The 26,766-nt window shown below is 39.7% G+C and overlaps 1 protein-coding gene across 8 annotated transcripts in view; it reads right to left on the reverse strand.

Annotated features, from left to right (window-relative positions):
* The window catches only part of LOC146374245 (chloride channel protein 2-like), a 216,858-nt gene that overhangs the window by 24,267 nt on the left and 165,825 nt on the right, over positions 1-26,766 (reverse strand). For 6 of the 8 annotated variants that reach the window (XM_084950684.1, XM_084950681.1, XM_084950680.1 and 3 more), the window contains 8 exons: positions 23,164-23,233; positions 21,900-22,010; positions 16,885-17,098; positions 9,571-9,704; positions 6,662-6,855; positions 4,975-5,086; positions 3,885-3,955; positions 3,291-3,365 (listed from right to left, as the gene is read on the reverse strand). In XM_084950684.1, the coding sequence (XP_084806810.1) occupies positions 3,291-3,365; positions 3,885-3,955; positions 4,975-5,086; positions 6,662-6,855; positions 9,571-9,704; positions 16,885-17,098; positions 21,900-22,010; positions 23,164-23,233 (981 nt within the window). The remainder of the gene's footprint in view (positions 1-3,290; positions 3,366-3,884; positions 3,956-4,974; positions 5,087-6,661; positions 6,856-9,570; positions 9,705-16,884; positions 17,099-21,899; positions 22,011-23,163; positions 23,234-26,766) is intronic. The other 2 variants (XM_084950685.1, XM_084950687.1) reach the window with 1 other exon arrangement.

Genomic DNA, 26,766 nt, shown 5'->3' on the forward strand with positions numbered 1-26,766 from the left:
TGCACTTCAGTAGAACCCCCTTAATGTCTGAAATGCCAAATACTCTCTGCTGACATGGTCTCTGTCTCATGATCAAACACCACTGTAACCAAGCATGAAGGGACGTTTGCCTTATGTTCCCCTCTTTTCAACCCAAAACCAAAGCCTAAACCCCCCTCAAAACATACATTTTTTGTCTTAATCCAGCTGGCCAGTCTCTAAAGACCAGTCTTTGAAAATGTGCTTAAAAAGGTTTCATTTTGGTTCAAAATTGAAAAGTAACACTTGATTTTAATTTCACCTGTTTGGTTATCCACTGAACTCATTTCTGTTGAGTTTTAAAAGTTACCGAGGCCTGAGGAGTTAGATTTGCTTAAAAAGAAGAAAAAAAAAGACATTTTTGATCACATCACGGGGCGACCGTAGCTCAGGGGGTTGGGAAGCGCATCTGTAACCGGAAGGTTGCCGGTTTGATCCCCGGGCTCTCTGTCCTGGTTGTTGTGTCCTTGGGCAAGACACTTTACCCTACTGGTGATGGCCAGAGGGGCTGATGGCGCTTCTGTCAGTCTGCCCCAGGGCAGCTGTGGCTACAACCGTAGCTTGCCTCCACCAGTGTGTGAATGAATAGTGGCATTGTAAAGCGCTTTGGGTGCCTTGAAAAGCGCTATATAAATCCAATCCATTATTATTATTATCCCTTTCACACATCATTTGGTCTACGAACACCGACTAATATTGTCGGAAGGCATTTTTTCCGTAAAATCTAAAATATAGAAAACATGTTTCAAGGTAAGGGCAAATGGTTTTCTGTCTCCGTGTTAGCCCTGTGTGTTTCAGAAGATGAATGGACAGATGTTAATGCCACTCACATATTTCTCTACATGTAAGAGAAGATTCTCATTGGGCTGTGTTTGACTCTGTGCGGCACAGTTAGCTTATTTTGTACGAGTCTGTTCCCACATGCTGCCACGCCTTTCAAACAAAAAGAAATATCTTTCTTGCAGAAAATCGGTGATTTGACTGTTTGCTTGGCATACTGCAATGACCGTACTGTCAGCTCCTGTAAAATTCCACCCGTCACTTCACCGACCGCTTTGCTTTCTGCAGTGTGTGTCAAACAGATAAGGGGCTACAGCTCAGCACACCCGAGCTACAGTAAATACTCAACCTAATTTTTTTTATTGGTCATTCGGCTCAGCTGTTATTAATTAAAAAACAAACAAACAAACATTTCGGTGCTCCACTAAAGTTTTACAGAAACCAGACAAACTAATATCTCCAGGACTCAAAATTTGCAAGCCAAGTATGAGTGAAAATAAAGTGGTCTGCTCTTTTCTATTTTCTTTTTTCAGTGCGCTTGGTATGCTTGATTACGTTGTGATGATAACACAACAATTTGAAGTTTTGAATCAAAAGATTGAAAAATTATATATACTGCTTTTGAATATTAGTCTGAACCAGACATTTAACCAAAAATGTTTCAAAGCAATGTGGACAACATGCTCAACGCAGAGAAACTCTTTAGGCTGGGTGGTGGCTCCTAGTGAATGAAGCGACATGTGATGAGTGAAAAACAATGTGACAGTTTGATGTGACAAAGGCTAGACTATGAATAAATCATTGATGGTAATTAATGAACAAATGTGAACTTATTCTGTCAGAATACATGATTAATTGACCTTAACAGTGTTTGATTTTCAGAAATTGGTGTCGTCTGCTGATGTCTGATCATTTGTCATGCAATGCTGACTGATCCTACGTCGCCAAATCCTTTTTCTCAATTTATAATCAGACACTTGCTCCATTGATTGACATGCTGTAGTAATTGGATGGCAGGATGAGCATTCCAGTTTACACGGATATTGTCCGGTACTTCCCAATACTTCTCATGCATCATCATCATCTCTTCACGTGAGCTTGTCTAAGAACGCTGCCATTCTAAAACGTGCCTGATGCTAATGAAGAGATATGATGCTCCTATTCTGATATTTAATGCTGCATGCACAGGTGAGTCTGCCACAGCACGACTTTTCCCTCCCCCCCACTGAACACTTAAGACGTGGGCCGCCAGAGCTTTTAAAGTCGGCTGCAAAAGATAACACCAGATTTTAGGTCACACCAGAAACAGGGCAGAGCCTGCTCTGGGAGGCGATCACTGATTGGACGCCTCGGGTGACACGGCTGATGATGGACAGCACAGCATGCATGATTGAACAGTATTGTCCTTGAAGAATACTTGACCACAGCTTCACTACATCTTAATAAAATAAGACAGTAGCTGGACCATGTCAAAGTGGAGAAGACTTTAGATCCACAATGACAAATAAATTTTGCAACATGAATCACATTAAACAGGTTTTATTAAACTGGACCAAACATGCTCGTTTCCAATTTCTGGACTCGGGTCAGAATAATTCTTTTGATCTCATACTGGGGCCTGGTGGAGCACCTCAATTCATCCACTATCTGAAACAAGCCACTTTAAATTCCTTGCCTCTTCTTTTCAGCAAACATCTTCTTCAAGAAGGTGGGTGGAGCTTCCAAGCTCCTTCACTTATATCAGACAAAGTAGAAAAGAAGAGAGGGCCAGGTTGGGGAAAGTCTAGACTTCCATGCAACCCGAACCCAGATAAGCAGCAGATAATGAGCGGATGGATTTAAACTTTTAATATTTATTTCAAATTTTTATTTCAGGCAGAAATTGTGGTGAAGGCTGTTCTTTTGCCATTGAATTTCCATTTTAATACAATTAAAAGGCTTCATCTGATGCACAGGATCTGAGGATTTGCATTAGTTTTTGATAAAATTCTAAATAAACTCAAATGAAATATTCGAGTAATTTATGAGTATTTTTGGGCACAGTTAAATTACCCTTAACGACTATTAACTAGTGCATGCTTGGTGGTGTCGTGCATGCTTTTTATCCAAAAACTAAGAAAGGCAATTTGGTTCACAATGGCACACAGGTCCCAATGATGCATCGCTGGCATTAGCACTCAGCAGTAGTGGATTTCAGTGGTCAAGTACTCTGCATAACCTTAACTGACCATCGGACCAGTGGAAACTGGTTAAGCTGAATGGATGGCAGCCTTTGCCAATAATATCACTGAATAGAGGCAGTGAGAGGTCAGATGGAGTTACAGGCTGGACAAGAAAGACGATGTTCTGCACTTTTTTAGCACGATGGCATGCATCATCACATCCATCGGCATGTAGGATTAGCCCTGGGATGGAAAGGTAGGGTGACAATCAGTTGATTTACTGATGAACCTGTTGACAGGCAGTTCCAAGCCCAGATCGGTGGCTCTTACCACGACGGATATCCGGACCCGTTTGGAAGACCTCCTGATGTCAGGAGACATTAGGCTCTCCATGTTGTTGTTTTTCTTCCGGGGCGACCAGAGACAAGCACACAGTGTTAACAACAACCTCAATGTCAATCTGACTTGGCAAAAAGTGCCACTTAAGGCACGGCAAAACTTCCTGCAATACTGAGAAAAAATACATAAATTGAAGGGTTATTTCTATGAAACAAGCCATTAATGGGGTGATGCGGGAGTGAAGAGCTTTTCTTTAAAGTTCTGCAGGATGCAAGGCTGAGACAAACTGAAAGAGGTTTTATATTGAAGCTGTCTGAGATACTCTGTGTGTGTGTGTGTGTGTGTGTGTGTGTGTGTGTGTGTGTGTGTGTGTGTGTGGGAGGTACTGTACTGTAGAGCGTGAAGGACTGTATGTGAGAGATAGCATAGGACTGTGGGGGTGTACAGAATGTGTGAACAACAGGATGTGAGCCACTGCGTGTGTGTGTGTGTGTGTGTGTGTGTGTGTGTGTGTGTGTGTGTGTGTGTGTGTGTGTGTGTTGGCGCCGTTGTTGTTGGGTGTATTCAAGGACATGACTCTCTCACCTCCAGGGCTTCTGTGTCTGGACTGGAGCAGAAAAGGTTCTTCAGTGCAATACCCGAATGATCATGTGGGCCTGAAACAGAGAGAGGAACCAGGGTTAGGTACCTTTTAGGTATGCAGCTCATAGCACCTCTCCCATCGAAATGGCATTCCAACATGTGAAAGAAAAGTGTGTTTTTCCAGATGTCTTCATTTTCACTTTGCTCCTATACCCTGTGTCTGGTTTGTAATCCTATCCTATATATTAATCCTATATTTTAAGTGTTCAATGGACCGGAAGGCTATGTGTGTGAGTACTGTAACCAAACTGCCTATGTAAACTGCTTTGCAACCCTCTTCCACTCATCTGAAACATAATCAGGTTTTTTGCCAAGCTTGTACACGAATGAGGAGTTTGTCTTGGTGGCACGGTGCAAAAGGAAAGCGGTATAGAAATATAATATAGAATATATGGTATTTATAGCATATGTAATAAACACATCTCCTTATAAATAATAATTCAGATACAACAGGAGTATGTACTAACTGCCTACGTGTATTACTACAGGAATTAATCAATGTCAAGTTTTGTGCAGAAATGGGAACTAGCAGGCATATGCCATCCAGCTTTTAGCCTTAACAAAATTCAACATCTAAAATGAGATCACACCAGCACTGACACAGCACAAAAACAAAGAGTGGACAAAGAGGTACAAAAGCGCCTGCTGTGGCTACTGACTCTTGATATTCTAAGCCTGGTTTGTTAAGACACTGTACAAATCCTGCATTCTGTTAGTTAACTGTTATCGGTTTTGTCATTTAACAGTGGCCACAAAGCAAAAACCGCCATTTGAAACTGTGAGATAGAAAAATGAGTACACTGTGTTGACACCTTGTGGCGAAGTAGACAAACAGTTAGAGATGAAGACAGCTGCAAGAGCTTATTAATCATGTGAGGACCAGAGACTGAGTGCTGTTATTAGCATTTTGTGAGTTTAGAGACAAAGACAGAATCGCTCACGTTTCTTCCAGAGATATAAAATCTTTCTATTCTTGATTCTTTTGGAATTCCTGTTTTTTGCGTGTGTTTGTGTACCCAAGTGCAGTTCTTACTGGTGGGAAGCTCGGTGGGTCGCTCCACCACAGAGGGTCTTTTCAGAGCAGGTTTGAGGGGCTTATGAGGTACTGGACGAGTGGGACTGAAGGACGACTCCTCAGTTGAGATCTGTGCGTACACACACACACAAAGATAAGAAAATGCATTAAAAAAGTCCAATCCTGCTTAAGAGATCAGCATCTCTGTTATTTTTCCACACTCAATAGAGAAAGTGACTGACTTCTGCAGGTTTACATAATGGAAGCAAATACATGGGGACACACGAGGGACAAAGAAAGAAAAGAAACCAGCAGGAGCTGAGAACTAAAAGAATGCTTGTGATGGTCTTGTAAAATTTCATGACTTCAATGACTTGCCCTGTTGCCATTTCCATGACCTAAAAATATTTTTATTTGGTAAAAACAATATTGGTTAGTTTTATGAAAAAAGAAAAGGTAGGGTACTTGTATACCCTACTGTAGATGGGAAACTATGTGAACCTGCCTATTTTTAAATACCCTGAATTACCCAGTTTCTGGGCAGTAGCATGGCTGCATGCTTTTCTACACTGTATATATTATTTTCTTAAATATAAAGGGGACCAATTATGTTCAATTCCCGCTTCATATCTTTAGTCTTCCACAGCCATAGCTTTGCATGACTGATGTTATAGCAAATTTAAAACCATCAATGTAACTATTTGCCTTTACTACAAATACAGGCAGTAACAAAGAGTGGTAAGAAGGCACAAAGTCAAAGAAAAGAAAAGACTGAAATGAGCATTGTGCACAAAACACACTCCTTGTTCCTGCTTCCACATCCATCCCTGAGGGCGTTCTGCTCAGCCACTCAGTGCAAACTGATAAAAGATGGGGGAAAAGGAGATAAATCTCAAGTTTAAGCACTGCAGTGCAGTACCTGCAACCAATGTGGACATCTATCTTTTACCTGGCTGCCCATTTCCATTTCTTTCTTTAAAAAAATAAAATAAAAACACAGATAACCTCACACATTCATTCAATTCAAGACCTTGCAATACTGATAGAAACCCTTGGAACAAGCACTGGCAATGGTGAGGGGAAAGTAACTCCAATCTAACAGGAAGAAACCTCCAGGCTCAGGGTTTTCCATCAGTTGGGGTGAAGGAAGAGAAAAATAATGACCAGTGAGAAAAATAAACAATAAGCAATAAAAAACAAGTGAACAATAAACATGGTCAGGTCAGATCAAAAGATCAAACATGCACAGTGAAGGGTCAGAGACATCTGACAGAGAGGAAGAAGCACAAACTCCACAAGAAGAGATGATACAAAGTTAGTGAAATGCAACGTAGTTACACAGAGGAGACATGCTCAGTGCATCATGGGGAATCTCTCAGCAGCATAACTATGGAAGGGGTCAAAGCCACCTGATCCGACACCTGATATCAAAAAGGAAAATTTTAATATTACAGATATAACAGGCATGGTCTCTGTCTCCTGAACCCAGTGTGTTATAGAGGCCTGACAGCTGGGGGCTCTGGCTCACATTGCACATGCAGATAATCTAGTAAACAGACACTGCAGGTTTGTCTTTTCTCAGACATCAATAACCTACAAGTTCAGGTAGAAGAAATAAAAATGCTGAATTTGTTACTTGTGCTGAGATTCTTTCACAGAGGTGTAGGTGAAAACGCTACACCTCTGTGATCCAGCAACCTCTCACCTGGAAGCGGACTTCCTGGCTGGTGCGCTGGCTGCCGTTGTCGTCGCTGGCTGGGTCCGACACGATGGATAGGCGTTTCTTCTCCTCGACGGCTCGTTCCCTGATGTACTGCAGCCGCCTGGCACGGCCGAGCTGCTGTGAGAGCAGCGACTGGAGCTGGGCACGCTCGATGGAACCCAGCAGGATCATTGACTCTGGGAGAGGAGGCACAAGAGGAAGAGGGAGAGGTAAGAAGAAGACAAAAAAGAGTGGAGGAGCAACTTTGCAGAGGCAAGAAAAGTGAAGATAATGTAAACTTGTTTCAGGGACAAAGGGCGAGCTAACTGCAGGCAATTCCAAACACATGTCGTGGCACTGCAGAGAGCTCAGCTGAGTTACATAACAAAAGCAAAGAATGCAGTGGATGTGTATTAAGTAGTGTGGTGTGTGTATGTGTGCGAGTGAGTGTGCGTGTGGGTGGCCGCTTACTTGCTTTAAGTAATTGCCTTTGTGACAGTACGTGCTGATTATGTATTTGCTTAAATGCCGAAGCTAATTGTTCCTGCATGACTGCATAATTGAAACAGCGCTCGGAATACCAAATCTGCACTTCAGCGAGGCGGCCGGCGCGATCAGCAGCCTGCACCCAGGCAGGTTTGTCAATCAATCAATTAAACTAATGAGCACATCACCAAGGGCGCTGGAATTTGTTTTTAGTGCGCTTACAGCAACATCAGCAGCAGCATGGAACAATGACATGAATAGCACATCAGACGGGGTGATTAGCACACTGTTCTCACACAGGATTTACTACTGTAATAACTGTTGTGTTTCTTATATCACTTTCACACTGGTGGGTGCTTGGAAGTTTACACTTTTTTTTCTCTCTCTCTCTCTTTGTTGTAACACATTAAAGGGACAGTTTTGGGCACACAGAAGCTGGCAGTCAACAATCAACTGTTGTTATTCACTTTAAATATCTGCTGGAAACGTCACTGGAAATTTAGGTTATGTAAAGGACCCAGAATGGGTCATTCTGCATGGGAACTGTAAGGATTGCGCCCTTAAAATCTGAAAATCTGTGAGCAAAACAAACACAGCCTTTCACAAATGTACATTGTTTGGGGTTTTTTTAAGCTATTGAGGTATTTTCTCTGTTTACATTGGGGTTTAGTCAACTTCTGTTGCATTTTGTGCACTTTTGCAGTGCCTTTCTATTTACTGGTATTTTCTTAAGTTGCAGTGCATTTGCCCTCTCAGTGCCACTGTAGATGTCACTTAAAAGGACAGTAAAGCATTCTGGTACAGAAATGTTGTGTGATGTCTGGGTGAAAAGTGACAATTATGGATAGACATTAATCAAAAAATTGGTCTTTTTTTAAATCTTAAAGTCCTTTCATGAGGACAGAGGCATACACAACGCATACTGACTGTGACACAGATGAATGTGAGAAATGGTCAGAGAAAATGACTATGTTAACAGCTAAAATATAGAAAAATGGAGAGATTATGTCTCGCCTTGAACACCTCAGTGATCTAGAGGAGGTGGTCTGGGATACAGTTGGGCTTTTCTCCTCTGCTTAGGCAGAAAATGGATGGATTGAAATTTTGTTATTTGTTTTCTTATTTGATTTAAATGCTTAGTACTCTTAAAGTAGGGTCTTTAGTCATGAATTACAACAAATCTTTATATTCTTTTTAAATATCAGGGGACCCATGCATGGCACTTCTCACTGAATGACTCAGACCCTGTTTGCTTTGATGGTAGTTCCTGATCACTGACAACAATGTAGGTGAAAAGAACCGTTTCAGAGCCAGAACATTCATCTTTTATATAGGATGTGTCAAACTGAGAGAATTATGCAGCTTTGTGCTATGCAGTGGGCATGTCAGAGCTATTTTGCTGACAGCAGCAACCTGCTGCAGCTGGAAACAAGAATGAGAATGGAGTTATGTACAAGACAACAAGTATAATGAGCTAAAGATAATTGAGATTAATACAGCCAATTAAAACAGAGTGTTGGGTTATACAACATTTCTCTGTGGGTTTGTAGTCACTCATACTACAGTATGAGTGGCAACATTTCAATTATACACAGTAATCTGGGCCACTGGGAAATATTAGTGCAGTTTCAATGCCCATTTAAGGCCAGTGATTTGCCCAATTTGACCATCTTTTGAAAGACTAATTTGATTTACCAAACGAAACCAATTTACAGACTGTGCACACTGTATGCTAACAAGCACAGATGTCAGTGGGAATAGGAGCTGTGTGTTCAGTTTGTGTTCAGCTCAGCTTTCGATTTCATTCGAAATTGAGCAGAAACTCAGAAGTGACAAATAAAGTTTATTCTATTTTGTTATAACAAAGACTACAGCACAGAGCTGTGTCATAAATATATAAACCAGTGCATTCTGACACATTAAGTTACGCGTTTCAAACTCGATTTTGGCCCATCAGAAATTTGAATCCAGGCCACCTACTAATTTATCTGCAAAGTGCACACACTTAAAATAAAATAGCCAGACACACCTCGAATGCACCCGCAAGCTAACATACTCACAAGAAAGGAAAGTAGACGGTGGAAGGCAAACAATCTCAAGAGGTTTTTACTGACTACTGGTTACTGACTTCAGGGTTGTTATTTTTGAACCACACATCAGCAGAGCTATGCAGCCATGCAGTGGCTCTGAAGTCAAAAGAGGGATGCAGTTATGCCAAAAGTGTTCTCAGAAATCTCAAAGTGCTGGAGCTCTGACTTTCTTCATATCAGAGAAAGTGGCTAAGAACATCTAGGGGGTAACTTTGCAATCAATCAACAATTAATTTAATTAAAAGTTGTGTTCAGCAGTGGTGAAACTAAACTTCTAAATGTGTTACTCAGACTTTATACTGATCTCTACGATGGTGCATGTGTGTTTGTGTGTACCAGCTGATTCCACGAGTGCGAGCGTTTTGAGCTGGCCCGTCAGCAGCACGTTATGCAGGTCTCTGTAGCAGCAGTTGAGTGTGATGTACCGCACGTCGCGTACCATAATGTCCTCTACACGAATATTGTACTTCCTGAAATGAGAAAAGAGGAGAGACATTTATCAAGTGGTCATAAAGATGAGAAAAAAAAGTGAGAATAAGACAGATGGATGCGAGAATTTATTTTTTATTTTTTTAAACATTCCTCTGAATAGCCCTTTCGTCGCTGACTTGTAAAGATTTTGTGTGACTGTCATGCATTTTTTCCTCTGATGAACTGTCAACTGAAGCTTGATTAGTGCATGGATCTATAAACACTTCCCCCCACATACTGTACGGCTTTGACAGCACATCCTTCTTTCAGCTGACCGGTCAATCCAATAACACCTTACTCTGTCGGCACGTCATCCGGATGCTGGTGCTCTGCGTACAGTATTGGAAAGTGGGTGACATTTCGCGAGCAGCTCTTGCCTCAGCATAATCGTACGCCCCAGTACACCAGTCAGAAACACTTGCATTTCTCTCCCTGAGAAAGCCTGAGCCTGCCAAAACCTGCAAACATGACCGCAGTCACTCAGTGGTTTTCGCTGCCAAGCCTCCGCAGCCGTGCCAGGATGCAGGCTCCTTCTGTGGTGACAAGTCAATACACTGACCTCGCTTTAAATACAAAGGTAAATTGATAACCATTGTCTGCCAGCTCCTCTTTAATACACACAATGCATGAAGTTAGTCCAACATCCCTCTTAGGGAAATGAATGGCAACAACACAGTTCTGCAGAAAGATTTTCTATTGACTCTCTTGAGGTGTTGTAACAAAGCCTAAATCCACTTTACAAACAGTATTTGAGGGTCACTTAACCTACACTGTAAAGAGTAGTATATCAACCATATTAGACAAGAACATGAAAACAGGAAGGGAGTTCTTCTAGAACCAGTATTTTTTTTAATGCCACTGGACATAAATCTCGAGGCTGAAAAACTGTCCAATATTACCGTAATTCCAGGAAATGATTGACTCAGTATCTAAATTCAGACAGTGTTGGATTTATTAGTCTAGGTTTTGAGGTATTTACTTCCACTGTACACAATGGAGGTGAACTAAATCTTGTTTGTGTGCCTCACAGCACTGAAAAAAGACATTAGTGGCACCAGCTTTCATTTTTCATCGGAAGCACTTTGGAATTTAGTTTCAGAAAAAAATGGTTCCAAAGAAAAATCCTTATAGTGAGGAAAGTAGACTCCTAGAAAGAAATTAATAATTGAAATATAACTTTTTGATTTTATGTACCCTCAGCAGGCATGTGCCTGTTAGATTTATTCCCACCCTTTTACAAAGCTTGCCAAAACCATAACCCTATGGCTATATAACAAGAGGACAATTAGAAAAAAAACATGCAGTTTTGTAATCTAAATGAAAGTAATAGAAGGTCTTTATCTTTGTTATCAATAACTCACCACTTTTAGACATCTTGTAAATCAAACCATGATCAGAGACCATGAAATGTTAATGAAATTCAGCATATTTTGGGCACCACTAAAGATTTCCCTGCTTCTCTACATACCTAATGTTATCATTAAGAGAAAAAAAACCATTGGAAGGAGACTGAATCGTTACAGTGCTCTATTAGTCTGCAATGGAAAGCAGAAAAAAAAAAAAAAAGGTGAGCAAAAAGATCCTTTCTGGTGCAATAGCAGCCTCTTTTAATTTGATAGTGGATCTGAGGGAATAATGTAATGCATGCCTCTGAACTGGCCACAACCACTGCCAAGACTAATTTCCCTAGAGATATCAAAGGCAGTTGATGAAATGTGATTGGTTTCTTCTTAATTGGACCTTCCTCCCCTGCAAAGACTGGGCAGGAAGATACTGATCAGTCTGACTTATATCGAAGTGAGCATCAACCTATATGTTTGAGCCAAGAGAAACAAGCTTATAGGGTTATAAACCCAGGCTTCATAGATCATCCACATTGCTCAGGGCAGAATGGAGGGGAGGGTTTGGCTGTTAGGTTTCTACATGCTTGAGTGAAGAGGGTGCAGACATTCAGGACAAGCGGTGAAAACTAATAACTAAAGGGCTGTAATGATCATCTGCCGGAGCTCCAATTATTGTCAGAAAAATAGAGATAACAGTGGACTATAGACTATTCAATAAATCAGAACTGGCCATTATGAAATGACTAAGAAAAGCAAAGTGACAGAATAAACAAAAGACAAACACATGGAAAGTGATGTTATGTAACAGTCGCCACACTTTCTTTCAAATACCACTCCAGTGTTGAAGAACGGAAGGCACAGGAAAAGGTTTCATATCTGCAGCGGATCATATATAAGATCTTTGTATTTGTGTCCATCTCAACATGTCTGCTTGTATCTGCACTCATATCTGTAAGAGTTGTGTGGGAGCAAAACATTGAAAAAAAAAATCTAATTCTGTCCATGCCTGTGTGGGAGTATGAGCAAATGTACATGCTATCATACGCGTGCACTGCACGGCAGGCATTACACAAGTGTTCCTGGATTTGTGAGTGTGTGTGTGTGGGTGGATGGTTGCGTGGGTGTGAGATGGATAATTTCCAGTTAGAGTGAAAAACACGTTCTGCTTGGAGTGGGCCACACTACCTACCTACAGTGTCTCACCTACAGGTCCGCCTCCACCTCCACTTGCGTATGCTGCAGACACACGCACACACACAGGCCTGCTGATGGAAAGTGGTGTGTGAGAGAGAGTGAGGAAAGAGGCACCAAAGAAAATAGAGTAAATGAAGGAGGAGGTAGGTAAGAGCTTTCTGCATAACGAGTCAAGTTCATGGAGGCCTATGTGTTATTGAAGATAGATGATTCCAAGAGTTTGTGTACGTGCTTAGTGTTTACACACAAACAAACACATTATACATATCATATGGATTCACAATACTGGCAACGTGTTGTTATATACAGAAAATGACAGATGGTTGTGTCATGGCTTATTTTCAATATGTCCAGGCTCATATCCACACACACACACTCTATGCATGTGTGATTTTAAACATTTGCATACGTAATCATTAAGATCCACACACACAGCCACCTGCCTTATATAGTGTTGGTCCCCCTTATCCTGGTAAAAGAGCCTGTACTGTCGAGGCATAGGCTCCACTAGACCCCTGAAGGTGTGCTGTGCTATCTGCCAACATGTTAGCAACAGATCCTCTAAGCCGTAACTTGTGAGGTGAAGCCTCTGTGGATCAGACTTGTTTGTCCAGCACGTCCCACAGATACTCCTATGGACTGAGATCTGGGGAATTTGGAAGCCAAGTCAACACCTCAAACTCATTGGTATGCTCCTCAAACTGAACAATTTTGCTTTGTGGCAAAAAGCCTTGGGCACACATGACCCTGTCACTGGTTCATCACTGTTCCTTCTTGGACCACTTTTTATAGATACTGACCACTGCAGACTGGAAACATGCCACAAGAGCTGCAGTTTTGGAGATGCTCTGACCCAGCTGTCCAGCCATCACAGTTTGGCCCTTATCGTTATGCCTTATTGGTACATGCATGGAAAACTTGGATCTTATTTAGGCATTACAGGATTCATACAATATTATTGTAGAAAGTTGCGTTATGTGAATTCATGGGAAAATTCTTTTTAGGCTTCTTGTAATATCACAATGACCACTAGGATATAAAGGCTACCTATGCTTTATGCAGCTAATTTGAACTGCAACAGTTGGCAGTAATGAGGTTAGATGAAAAAGGTGCCACACTGGAAAAATCCTTTAGACAGGCCACTGAAAAAAAAAGGTTTTATTTTTTGACCAAAGTGTTTCCAACGAGAAGATTCAGTTTGTGTGAGAGAAGATTAGCTGGTTTACAAAACTTTACAAATATAAGTGAGAATAATATTCCAACCTACACCGAACAGCAGTGCTAAACAGCCTCCCCAACCTTTTTCATGTGGCATGTCTTCCCTGCTATGGGTGAGGTAGCCACAAATAGCATCATATAATCAGAAATAAGAGGAACCTACAAACTAGACAACAACTACTTGGTGAAAACATAGCTCACATTGCAGTTTCTTACTCTCCCCGACATACACATGCATACACGGACAAGACAAGATAGTGAGAGTGTGATTGAGAGGCCACAAGGTCACAGCAGATAATAAGAAGAGACAGAGGAGGAGAGAGCAGAGAGCAGATAGAGTGAGAGGGGAATAGATAACGAAGAGATGGACAGCGAGGGTCAACTGAGGTGCTGGCATAGGGCTGTTCGATATAACGATATATATCGGATGATGATATAAAAACATCTATCGTTTCATTTTACGCTATCGTTTGTTTCGTGGTGTCGCAAAATAAACTGTTTACGGCAATATTTTTTCATCGTTTTGATGGTCACTGTAGTGGCTATATTAATTTCTTAAAGTTCTCTCTTTCTCTTATATTTAATATAACCACACTACAGACGGACAAGCGCCTGTTTTTATACGTTGTGGTTAGCAACAACGACGGTAACAGCATTGCGTGTCCGCTTGTTTATGTTCCACATAAACCTTTCACACAATAAAGCTCAAGATCCTGTTGAGACTTTTCAAAATAAACTGAATCACGTGAAAGAGCAGATTATTTACGGATGAGAATTTAAAAAAGAGCCGCCTGGAGCTAAAAAATAAACCTTAGACTCAAACATTAGAACAGGCTTTTCCCTGCAGCACGCCGTGTAATGAATACTCACAAAGAAAACGGCGGCCTTTACAACTTATGTCTAAAAATGTATAATTTCATGCATCGGTTAAAACACTCGACTCCAGCTACATGACGCGCAGCTGGAAACACTTCCCGCAAGACGAGCTGCCCGAGATTCACAGAATTTACAGAAAATGTTACATTTTTGTGATTTATATCGTTATCGGGACGATAGAATTCTTATATCGGGATATGAGATTTTGGTCATATTGCACAGCCCTATGCTGGCATGTAAGTGAAGGACTCAAGCAACACACATACATGTAACTCTACAGGGAACAGCTTCAGAAAATAATGAACAAGCAGAGGACCAAACAAAACTTTTCCTCATTGCTTTCAATTTGTGAATGCCGCATCAAAATTTAACTATTATGTTCACCTAATGATTTGGCAGCATCTATAACATCAGTTCCAAACAATTACACCAACAGTGCTTTTGTATGGAATCACAGAGCTCTGATGACACCAGGCAGTGGGTAATCCTATTCAGCATTGTGTCTTTGGCATGCATTATTATTAAATGTGAAGTCCATTAAAAGCCATGTACCAAGCCAGGTTCCTCCAGCCACACTTGTATTTTTGTGCAACAGATTTTACTGTAGTGCTATGATCGAGTTTAAACACCCAAATTAAAGGCAACAGTCAAAGCCATTAAAAAACACTGCAGACTAATGCTGAAGCAGACTAATGACTACTGTATTCAGTTATTTAGTGAGCAACTAAACACAAATGTATTCATACAGTCAGTATATTTCATACAGTTTAGCCATAGTATGTTAGGCTGAGGTAATCAGCAGAATGAAATGTCTCAACACTTCATTCATAGTTAAACAGCGTGCCACATAGGACAAAATTCCCTGCTGAGCCTCCAGTTTGACTCTACACAACCACCAGTCACTGAGTGCCACCATAAACTTATCAGCGCCATTAAAGAATCTACAGTTGTGGTTGAAATTTCTCTACAACTAGTAGTTTCCCTTTGCCAGCTTAAAAAGGATTTCTTTGAAAACACTCATTGGACTGACCAATCAGAACAATGCAAAAGCTGAAGTCTCTTTCTCACCTTAGAAAGGTTTCTTGGAGCCACATCTGAGGTTCTGAGATCATCAGTTTTACCAACTGTGTAAATGCATGCTATTCAGATGTGTCACTACATTGCCTAGGTCTGGAAGAAGACTCACACTATCACCCTCAGAGAGGAAATTGTTCAGGAATAACCCAGGAACCACCTAGGCGTAAACCTGCCATGAACTACAAACTGCTGGAACATCTGCATCACTGTCAACCGTGAATCAAGTTTAATATCACCATGGACTAAGAGGGTGCAGACCAAGAAAGAAGGCAATGCTCCAAAATAGACACCTTTACATCTGTTCACATGCACAAGCCAGATGCCTTTTAGAGATTTTTTTTTTTTTTACTTGGCACAAATAGTTACCAGAAATGTCAGAAAAAGGTATGTTTAGAGCAATAAAAAATGAACACTAACCGTGTAGGAACTATAAAGCATGGTGGTAGTGGTAGCATAACTCTCTGGAGCTGTTTTGCTGTTTTCTCTGGAGCTGTTTTTAGCTGAAAAATTGACACTACTGGTTGTTCCAACAACACAATTTTCCCAAACACATTAAAACTGGTTTTTCGAATCGATAAAAGAGGGTGACATTAAGCTTCCGGCATGAACTCTGCTAATTCTACCAAGAAGAGTAGTCAAATGTCCAGCAAGAATAATGCCACTATATAATAATATGCTGTACATAATGCTGCTAATGCTGCTTAAATGAAAATTACCTAAAAAGGGACTATATATATAATTTCTTCGACAATGCGGTGGATTCAGACTAACACTAATATCTGCAAAAAGTATTTTAATTGCTATCATGCCAACGTGATCATGCCAAAAACTTGAAAGCTAAATGTTAGCATGCTGTCTGTGGGCTAATGTAGGTACAGCGAGTCTGACTCTGCCCCAAGGTAGCAAAATCCCTCTCATACAACCTCTGAAGTTTAAGAATTTCCATGTTATGATTTGCAATGCTTAACTTCACATAATAATAAGTTACGCTAACAGCATAATAGGGGTGCCTTTATATTTACTAGATAAATATAACAAAGTAATAAATCTTCTAATTCAGCTCCCACCAATTAATGTGTGCATTCTTTTTTTGAGATGACATACAGTTTTATTGGGCCCACTGACCACTTTATCATGCTAACATTTTAAAATCATTTTGTCTGTGGGCTAATAAAATTATAGCTGGCCTTAAGCTGTCCTAGGTACCAAAAATTAGCCTAGTAACACTTCTAATGCTGAGTAATTTTCATGTTGTACTTGTTTAATCTCACACTATGCTAAAGCTGACACACTGGTGGTCATAGTGGTTTTTCATTTACAAGCTATGCTACTGAGCTTTTCAAAATCATTAACAAAATCAATAAATGCATTTCCCAAAACTAATTTATTCCTTTCTTTAAAGCATACTGTATTTAAAACTTATTTGTAATTTGTCTTGTTGTGTGCTGGTGTTTCTCTAGAATATACATACTCGTGATGACCCCAGCCCAGCTCTGGGAGGTAGGGAAGCTTCTTGATCCTGATGATGGAGTCGTAGAGGGAGGGCTGCAGGGACTGGGCCACGGCATTGGCTAAGATCACTGCTATCATCACCGGCAGGATGTGGGAGATCTGGCCAGTCAGCTCAAACACGATGACTGCAGTAGAAACTGTGTGGGTGACTGCTCCTGACAAGGCTGCAGCACCTTTGGGTTTGGGAGAGGACAGTGGGGTTAGTAGAGGACCAGAGAGAGAAAGTGTAGAAATAATTGGTTAGACGTTTGCTTGTAAGGTGAGATTTGGGGCTTTAGAAAGGGGTCCTTTGGGTGGCATTCAAAGCCCCCCCTCCAAAAACAGATGGGTCAATACTAATATGATTTCAAAGAGCAATAAAATACTATCTTACTGTCCACAGGCATATGACAAAGAGAACTGTTGATTAATGCCAGAGACTCAAGATTCTGACAAGCTGCTGAAATTTCTAACTTACACATTTCACTTTCTGAGTCTCAGTTCTTCAAAGGTCTTTTGAAGATGTTAAAAGAAAAAAAAACTTTTTCTTGCACTTGGTTTCTTTACCACATTGATCCATCATCAGTGACTTCATTACTGTCTGCTTCCCCCCCAAAACTACAGGAAGTAAAATTAGCCAATCCCAAGATGAAAATACATAATCAGAAGTCTTTCAAACTATACAATAGAAAAGCTAACAATGACGAATTACTTGTTTTGGAACATGATCTGTAACTTTCTTGTGTGAATTAGAGCAGTGCTTTCGGAGGTTTTATAACAAACCTTCCAAGACTCTTTACTTCAACTACTACATGTCCATATTACACTATTATTGGTTGTTGCTGTTAGCTGTGATATAACATCTTATAAAAACATGTATAAAAAGTGGTAATTTTAGGCTTTACTTCCCTTGGTACAATCAGAAACTGTTTCTGCTGAGCCTATAAAGACCTAAAAACTGTACTTGATTTAAATTAGCACGCTATATTTAACCATACACTGCTATGGTCGTTGTTACTACATTTCAATCCAGTTTTGACTTGGCAGTTCTGCTGATTTTTTAGTGGTCATAGCCAGAGAACTGGTTGTTATTACTGTGACAGTAATCTTCGTTTTGAAGTTTTGGTCATTTTAGGAAAAAAACTTTGATCTTTGTGCTCGGCAAACTTCAAGGTACATAATTAAACTTTAAATGTCCACCTCCAAGTGTTTAAATCGATATTCCTACAAAACAGTCCAAATGCAGCAGGTGTACAAGATGTGCTCTAGCACTACACATGAATCCAAGCTTGACAGGGGAATTGAATGAACTGAAATCATTAACAGCATTCAAAATAAATTATAATAATTTTACCTTAGTGTTGTAGCGTGCACAGTGGCATAGATCAGCGGTCCCCAACCCCGGGCCTCGGACAGGTACCGGTCCGTGAGTCGTTTGGTACCGGGCCGCGAGAGTTGAGGCTCAGGTGTGAAATGTATGGTTTTCAGGGTTTTTATCGGTTTTCAGCGTTATTTTGTTATCGTTTTTATCGTTAACTTTTCACGTGTGTTATGAATAAATCTTTTTTTCGGTACTGGTACTAGTTTTATTTTGTTGTATTTATCCGCGACACCTTAAAGGCCGGTCCGTGAAAATATTGTCGGGCATAAACCGGTCCGTGGCCCAAAAAAGGTTGGGGACCGCTGGCATAGATTCTTTACATTGTCTACAAGAAGCTGTACATTGTATAGAACACATTTCTAATCTAATCTACAAAATCAAACTTCAGATTTGGAAGTTAATTCACTCGAAGAGTCTTAAACAACAAAACAACAGAGCACTTCGCTCTCACACTGCAGGCTTACTTGTTGTTCCTCTAGTATTTAAAAGTAGTATGGGAGGGAGAGCCTTCAGTTTTCAGGCCCCTCTTCTGTGGAACCAGTTTCCAGTTTGGATTCGGGAGACAGACACTATCTCTACTTTTAAGATTAGGCTTAAAACTTTGCTTTTTGCTAAAGCATATAGTTTGGATCTGGTGACCCTGAATCCTCCCTTAGTTATGCTGCAATAGGTGTACGCTGCTGGGGGATTCCCATGATGCATCGAGTATTTCTTTTTCAGTCAACTTTCTCACTCACTATTTGTTAATAGTGATTCTTTCCACTGAATCATACTTGTTATTAATCTCTGGCTCCACGACCCCAACTGGTCGTGGCAGATGACCCCGCCCCTCCCTGAGCCTGGTTCTGCCGGAGGTTTCTTCCTGTTAAAAGGGAGTTTTTCCTTCCCACTGTCGCCAAAGTGCTTGCTCATAGGGGGTCAAATGATTGTTGGGTTTTTCTCTGTATGTATTATTGTAGGGTCTACCTTACAATATAAAGCACCTTGAGGCAACTGTTGCTGTGATTTGGTGCTACATAAATAAAAATGAATATAATTGAACACTATCTCATCCATACTGACTCAGTTCAAGCAACTAAATACACATTTATCCCCCCCACAGCCTTCTCCCCTATGTCCATAAAGCAAAAATCAACTATTTTCAATAATTCAATATAAAAGGAAACATTGTATTTATTTTTTTAAATAGATTTGTAAATGTAGAGTAGTTAAAAGAGGAATACTCTAGCCACATCAAAGCAGAAAGAGCAGCATGGGAAAAGTGAGTGTTTATCCTAACAGAGAAAATGGATGAGACCAATCCAAAGAATGAGATGAACACCAGGGGGAAAAATACCAGAGAATGAAAGCATTAAAATAAAAAGAGAAACAGATGAGTAATGATGAGTAAGAGAGTCTACAAAGACAGGTTTCATTGTTCTTTCTCCTAACTTAATTAAGCCCATGTATGCCCCTCAGATAAATGCTACTGCTCCCTCTGCCCATCCCAACACTTATTCCTTAAAGCAAGCTCCGCTGCGAGATGAAAGAGGCTCATCAGAGTGTCAGGCCTGTAAAGGGGTGACTCATCAGCTATAGTGCAGCACAACAACAACAACATCAGCCCCAGAAAAACAGCCACTGCCAACCCATAACACTGACATAATCAGCACGGCTGTCAACAAGTAGCAACTGTAGCAACGCTGCACTTCATTAGACACACAACTTCAGGAAGAATCTATAATGTATGTAGTGCAACCATTTCTTTAAAGAAACACTGGGTACAGCTTCACTATCCAGTGTATACAATCATTACCCTTTGCTGGTTATTATCACTTATTTTACTATTCCTCTGTGTATCCAGACAAATAAATCATCTAGACTGATACATTGTCGCAGTGTTTGTGGCTTCTGATGAGTAACAACAAACAGAAGTAAAGATATGCCATAGGGAAGTTCTGAGTCATTAAACATAATGTCTCTATTACATGGTTTGTTCACCAGAGAGTAAAGATCTCAATATTGTTTGTTTAAGGTACACTTGTTTAATAAACCATACAGGAAAACTAAAAAAACAGAAGAAAATAAATATTTTGACATTATTAATAAGCTAAAATAATCATTTGCATTAACTAGCTCATTATTATCACTGTCCAGAGGGGGTATTTTTTGGACGTTATATGCGTAATTATTGGTAGTAAACTAGTAGTAGGAAATTATGGCTGTTGATTAAAATTTTCCACATATTCTAACAAACGTATAAATGTTTATCACATTACTTTTACAATTCAGTTGCTCTCCTTGTGTTTAACTTCCCTTGATATTTGAATAACAAAGCTGTGACACTATTAGTGCAGTGCATTGTTGATTTAATGACTGTATTAACATTGCAGTGTGAGTAAAAGTTGATGAGCAACAGCTGTCATATTTACCATTAGCTTTCTATTTATCCTTGTTTAAAAATTGGAACTAATAAAAACTGTAATAAAATTATCGAGTTTCTGGCAGGTTTAAAAATTAAGTAAATACAACCTTTAAAAAAAAAAAAAGTACAAATACAACCTGAGATGAACACTAACCTTATATTACACATTGTTTAGTACAGTTCATGGTTCAGGAGCTTGTAGAACAACCTGTAGCAGCAATAACTAATTCTTTGCATGGCTATTAGTCTGTCATATTATTTTTTTGCGGGCATTCATGTATGCACAGCTCTCTTAAGGTCCCCAAACAGCATTTTAATCAGGTTAAGGTCTCAGCTTTGACTCTGTCCAGTGGATGCCCAATCCAGTTTGAAACAAGTCTTAGCTGTCGAACACATAGCCTCACATTTTTCTCAAAACAAAGACTATGGTGTACAGGAGTTTATGGTCAGCTCAATAACAGCCTAGCATTTGTCTACTAAATTATAACATGGGATAATGTGTCATGTTTGGTAGTTCATTTCTCATAAATCTATACAGACAGACTTAAAATGCAGAGAAACAATACAGTTTCTTATCAATATATTCTTTTAACACTTAAATTATGTTCTTTTAATACTTTTTGTATTCATATATATATTGTTCAAGTACATTATTCAGTCAACACAAAACAGAAATATGCCTTTGCCAAGCAACAAAACAATGTCTACTTCTTAACAGGACTCCTGGATTGCACATTAGCTTGTATATTCAACTTCCAGACTTTCTAGTGGAATATGAACATCTGACAACACCACTGTGAAGAAATTTGTTGTTTTTTTCAGCTGGTGTCTAAACTGTTTTGCCGGAGGTTTCTTTGTCATGACTGGTCTGGGGATCTTATAAATATAATTTGATTTTGTCTGGAGTACTTGAGTCTGTTCATATTCCGTGTCACCTTTAATCAGGGTCAACTTAAAGCCTTAACTTGGAGCTGAAAAACTGAGCAATTCTGCTACAGGAAATATTTCTGTGCATTCACTTTTATTTCTCTTGCCATCAAAGATGAAAGCCCTTCACAGAAAGCCAAGAAGAAAAATGTGTATATAGGTTTATAATGCAAAGGCTGAATCACAGAGGAATTGTAGAAGCAAACGTCTTTTATTGCAGCAAAAATATGTAGGTTAGGATGGAGAGTGAGAGACAGCTGAAAGGTGTGTGTCTTTAACTTACCCACAACAGCATAGCCTCCTGGCACTATGGGGTAGATGGTACCATCTGTGTTAATGCCATCAGGGAACCAGGCAGCCATGCTTTCTCCAACCAGACGACCAAAGGCTGCCCCTGAATTACACAGGGAAAGAGACACACAATCATTGAGACCATTTCGCAAGTGCAATATTGGTGGTGGCCCAGTAGATGCTGTAACGCTAACCACTAAAACATAAATCCTTAGGTCAAAAACTACAAACATCTTTCATACCCTAAAAAGCATACTTTTTAGGGTATGCTAAAAAGTTTTATAGTGAAAGTTTAATAACTGTATTTGATTATGATTTTCTTGCTGTTTCCAAATATGAGCAATACACCACTGCTTTGGTTGTCATGTGAACGACAGCATCAAGCACTCCTTATTTGAAAAACCTTTCTCTAAATGGAAATTAACCAATTAAAAAAAACAAAAACTGTAACAGATTTAACACTGCGCTTGGACCATACGTTGGTATTAAGCCACACCAGGGTATTTAAAAATGATTGATTTTTTTCCCCAACCGTTTTGAAAATACTGTACATGTGCCTTTCTTATACACCAGTACACGTGTACTGTACTTTAGGGGTGGTGAACAAGAAAGCTGGTTGCCTGACTCTGTGTTAGCACTGCAACAGGCTGGTGACCAGTCCGGTGCGTACCCTGCCTCCCACCCTATGACAGTTGGGTTAAGGCTCCACCACCACCCTGAATTGGATGTGGTGTTCCTGGTCAAATGTCAGGAGGATATAAAGTTATGAGGTCAAAAGACATCACCTAATCCTATGTACCATATACCTACAGCGACAATTGCCTCCTCTCTCCTCAACTGACAGCTGGATATTTGAAATGATTGTTATAGTTGCATCTTTTGTTTGGACAGGAAAGCAGGGTAGCAATTAGACTTAGAATAGCAGATTCAATGGCAGCAGTTCCAGTGACAGTCTAGAATGCTAATTAGATTGGTCTCATAAGTTTCACTTCCTGCTTAAATAAAGATACTAATAATGCCAAATAAATGCTCAAATTAAATACAATAACATTATTTGTATTTAATTAGTGGCAAACATATATAGTAATTTATAGTACGTTAACATGACTGACTTTCAAAGGATTTATTTTTGTTTGATTTTCTTGGTAAATATGTTAAATTACACAAACGTAATCCTGTAGAGTAGGGTTAAACCTAGGGTTAGGTTTCTTCTGTCCCTTTACACACACAAACACATGTAGTCATTTACTTCTTACCAATGACAAATACTGGCATGAAGGCTCCGGAGGGCACTGGGATAGTGATGGCCAAGGCAGACATCCAGAACTAAGAGGGGAAAATAGAAGCAGATAAAGAAAGAAAAGACATGAAAAGAAAGAACAGGGTGGCATTTCAATTAGCTTCAGAGTACCATCCAGTGTGCCCCTTGATGATAGCCAAGCTGAACCCTCTACCAGCAGTGAGGAGGCGACCATGCGAGGCTTATTGCTGAGGTTAGATTGAGCTGTCACTTTCACTCTCCATTTGACAAAGACCCTGAAATAAACCCCTGGGTAATGAGCGGACTCTGCCGATTGGCCGACGGTGCACCAGACGAGCGGAGAGACTGCTAATTAGGAAAGAAACAAAAACGGAAATGTCATCACTGACAATGTGTGAGCATTATCGTCAGGTCTGTGTGTGTGTGTGTGTGCAAATGTATAAGTGTAGCAAGATGTAGGAAGATGGTTGAACAGAGATGAGTTTTAAAAGGCTGTCATACTCACTTATGGAAATAAAAGTCTGCACTGATATCTGGGACATCGTTAAAACGATGATCCACGCTTACTTGACTGGACTCAATGTTAGATTAAAAAGTCTTATTAAAATTCCATTTACACTCCACACTACCAGCATAGTATTTATCGGTTCTTCAGTAAAAACTGTCTGATCACTCTTTCCATCCTTGACACTTGAGGTAGTCAAGACTGACTAAGTCAACCTTCAAATTTAACTCTAACTCAGTTTATTTGTAGAACAAAGTGTATTTTTGGTAATCCAAGGTGCATTGAATCATGAGCACCAACATGCTGCACTCTACTCACAACACACACCAAAAGCATCTTCCAAAAATTCAGTCTGTTAAGGCTACAAAACAATCACATCTCTCTGACTTGCCCTCAGTGCCAACAGGATTGCTGTGAATCATACACTGGGGAAACCAAACAACTGTTGGTTAAGCGCAAAACAGAAGAGCTACCTCGTCGGGCCACAACTCTGCTGTCTACACCTCTGGCCCCGACTCTTGACTCTCAACAATGATGATGTGCACATCCTGGCCAGGGAGCAATGCTGATTTGGGAAATCAAAGAGGCCCAGAAAAGGAACAACCATCATATTTGAAAAGAGATACTCTAGACACCAAACTGACTGCTTATGTAAGAAATTAATTATCTCGAACATGAGTTTTCTAGGAAATGTGAGACTCTGAATGTGAGGCTGAAATATTGCTTGTACAACACTAAATGCTGGTTGAAGTTGTTTCATTTTCCTTTCAGACAGAAACAGGAGTTTAACAGAGAGTACAAGACACATGTACGAGCTTGTTTCAGCTGAACTGTGTAACGAAAGTTGGGAAGTGCCTTAGAATCAGGTTCCCAGTGAATGAGGGGTAAAAATGTTTCAGTGCGAGTCTCCCAAGGTCTTGATTATCCAATCCATTAACCTCCTAGGACCTGGCGTCCACATATGTGGACATCACATTTTGGGTTATTTAGACCAAAATACTCAATTTTGCTCTACATGGGCGTGATATCCACTTACGAGGACATTATACTGCTACTGTTTTATCAAGATTTTAAACGAATATCCTAATATGTGGCTCCTATTTTTCTTAAAAACAAAAATAAGGTAAAAAAAAAAAAAATCTGGTAATTCTTTGTTTTTACATTCATTGGGCCCCAATATGCCCAAATATCAAAGAGAAATTAAAAATGCATGTCGTGGAAGAGTTCGGGTCTTAGGAGGGTAAATGTGCCAATAAATAAAATATATTATAATTATTTTTGATTTGTGTTAATACATAAAAACTAAAAGATCCCGTCTGTGTCCTCATTAGGACAGAGATTTGTGTTGGTGTGTAGGACTCTAGCCTCAGGGCTATATTGTTAACTAGTGAGAAGTTTGAGATGTATTTCTCTTTACCTAGAAACACAAATTTTCTGTTCCTTTTTCCATTACTCTCACCAAATTAGAAACTGATCCTGTTTCAGTAATAAAAATCTTTTAATATAAAGATGCAGCATGAAAGGGTCAGGCACCATAAAGCGACTTAATAGATATGTACTTAAATGAAAATAGGTCTAGACTGGCTCTCTGAGCTAAAAATTAGCCATCAGAAGTGAGTAGAAATAGAGATTATAAGAGACAATGTTTATGTTCAAAGTATCCTGAATAGAAATCTTTAGGACAATTCAGTTATGGCAAAGATAGTGGTTATTACACCAATTTAATTTAACAGCTGTAACAAAAAACATGGCAAACAACATTCAAATTTAGGGTCATTTTAGCCTGCTGATCAGAAAAAAATATCAGTCTAAAATGGATCAATAGTGCAATTAGAGATAATTTTACAAGATGTTACCTTTAAATAGGCCAGTACTATTAATTGGCACGTATTCTTCGACACGGAGCAGGTAATGTATTGAGCACAGGCTTATATTTTCAGTGTTTGCATGCACAGAATGAGACACATGAATCAGTGTATTGTACAAGCCATTACACAAACCTCATCACTGTAATAATCTCATGGTTTCAAATAGACTTTTTAATTACACTCATTGCTCCGTCGCTCTCTCTCCCTTTTCTGCTCCCTCTGCTCCAACTATAGTTAGCTGTAATTAAGGCTGGCTGCCATGGTGACGTAATGGATCTCCTTCTGTGACCCTAAATTGCCGCCGCTTTCGCACCCCATACAAACACACATATGTGCGTAGGTGTTCACACACACTATAACACGGACTCAGCGAAGAGAATCAGGCTAAAACACAGTCACACACACAGTTACAAAACACAAAATAGGCCTCATGGGAAAATGAAGACAGCAGTGTGAAATAATCTTTAGACTTGCCTTCCTCTCTCATTCTTTCTCTTCCACCTAGACAGTAAAACTAGAATAAGAGTTGGGAACTTTTAAAAGAGCTGAGAACTCATAAGAAGAGGCTTAACTTTATTAGAGGCCATGAACTCCCAGGAAAGCAGTACACAAGAAGGTGAGTGTGTCCTCGGGTATGTGTGGGTTATATCGTCAATACTGAGGCCACACTGATCTGAGAGGAGTCCACTGTTACCGGGTGGTTAAACTACAGGTAGACCTTCACACACCTTGTATTTTATGATGCTCAGAAACACTGTGCCCATTGTTGTGTTACTTTAAAAAAAAAAAGTAATTCTTATCTGATCTTTGGCTCACAATAAAGGCCCGTAAATTAACAAATAGAAACTCAACATAAATTGTGTACAATTTACTCTAAAATCATAATACTTGTGACTGATTTTTGGTACTAAAAAGTAAGAGTCTGGAATTAGAAAATGTAAAGTTTGGTGGATATTTGGCATTTTAAAAAGTTCAGCAGAAAATCTTGTTTGTTTTTATTAAACACAACAATGAGAAAGTGAATGCAGACAATTGTGTTACAAAAATCAAATCTAAAATTTTAAACAATTTCTTGCTTTCTAAATTCCACTTCAAATTATACCAATTAAGTGTCAGAAACAGTTCAATCTTGATGACTGATAACTAAAATTATTCAACCCAAGATGTTTTTTGTGATAACACCATAATTAAGGTTTCAGCACAAAACCAGTTGGGTTAATTTGTA

This window comes from Perissodus microlepis, chromosome 14 (genome assembly GCF_051167445.1).
Source record: "Perissodus microlepis isolate ML-2025 ecotype Zambia chromosome 14, ASM5116744v1, whole genome shotgun sequence".
In the NCBI taxonomy this organism is placed as follows: Eukaryota; Metazoa; Chordata; class Actinopteri; order Cichliformes; family Cichlidae; genus Perissodus; species Perissodus microlepis.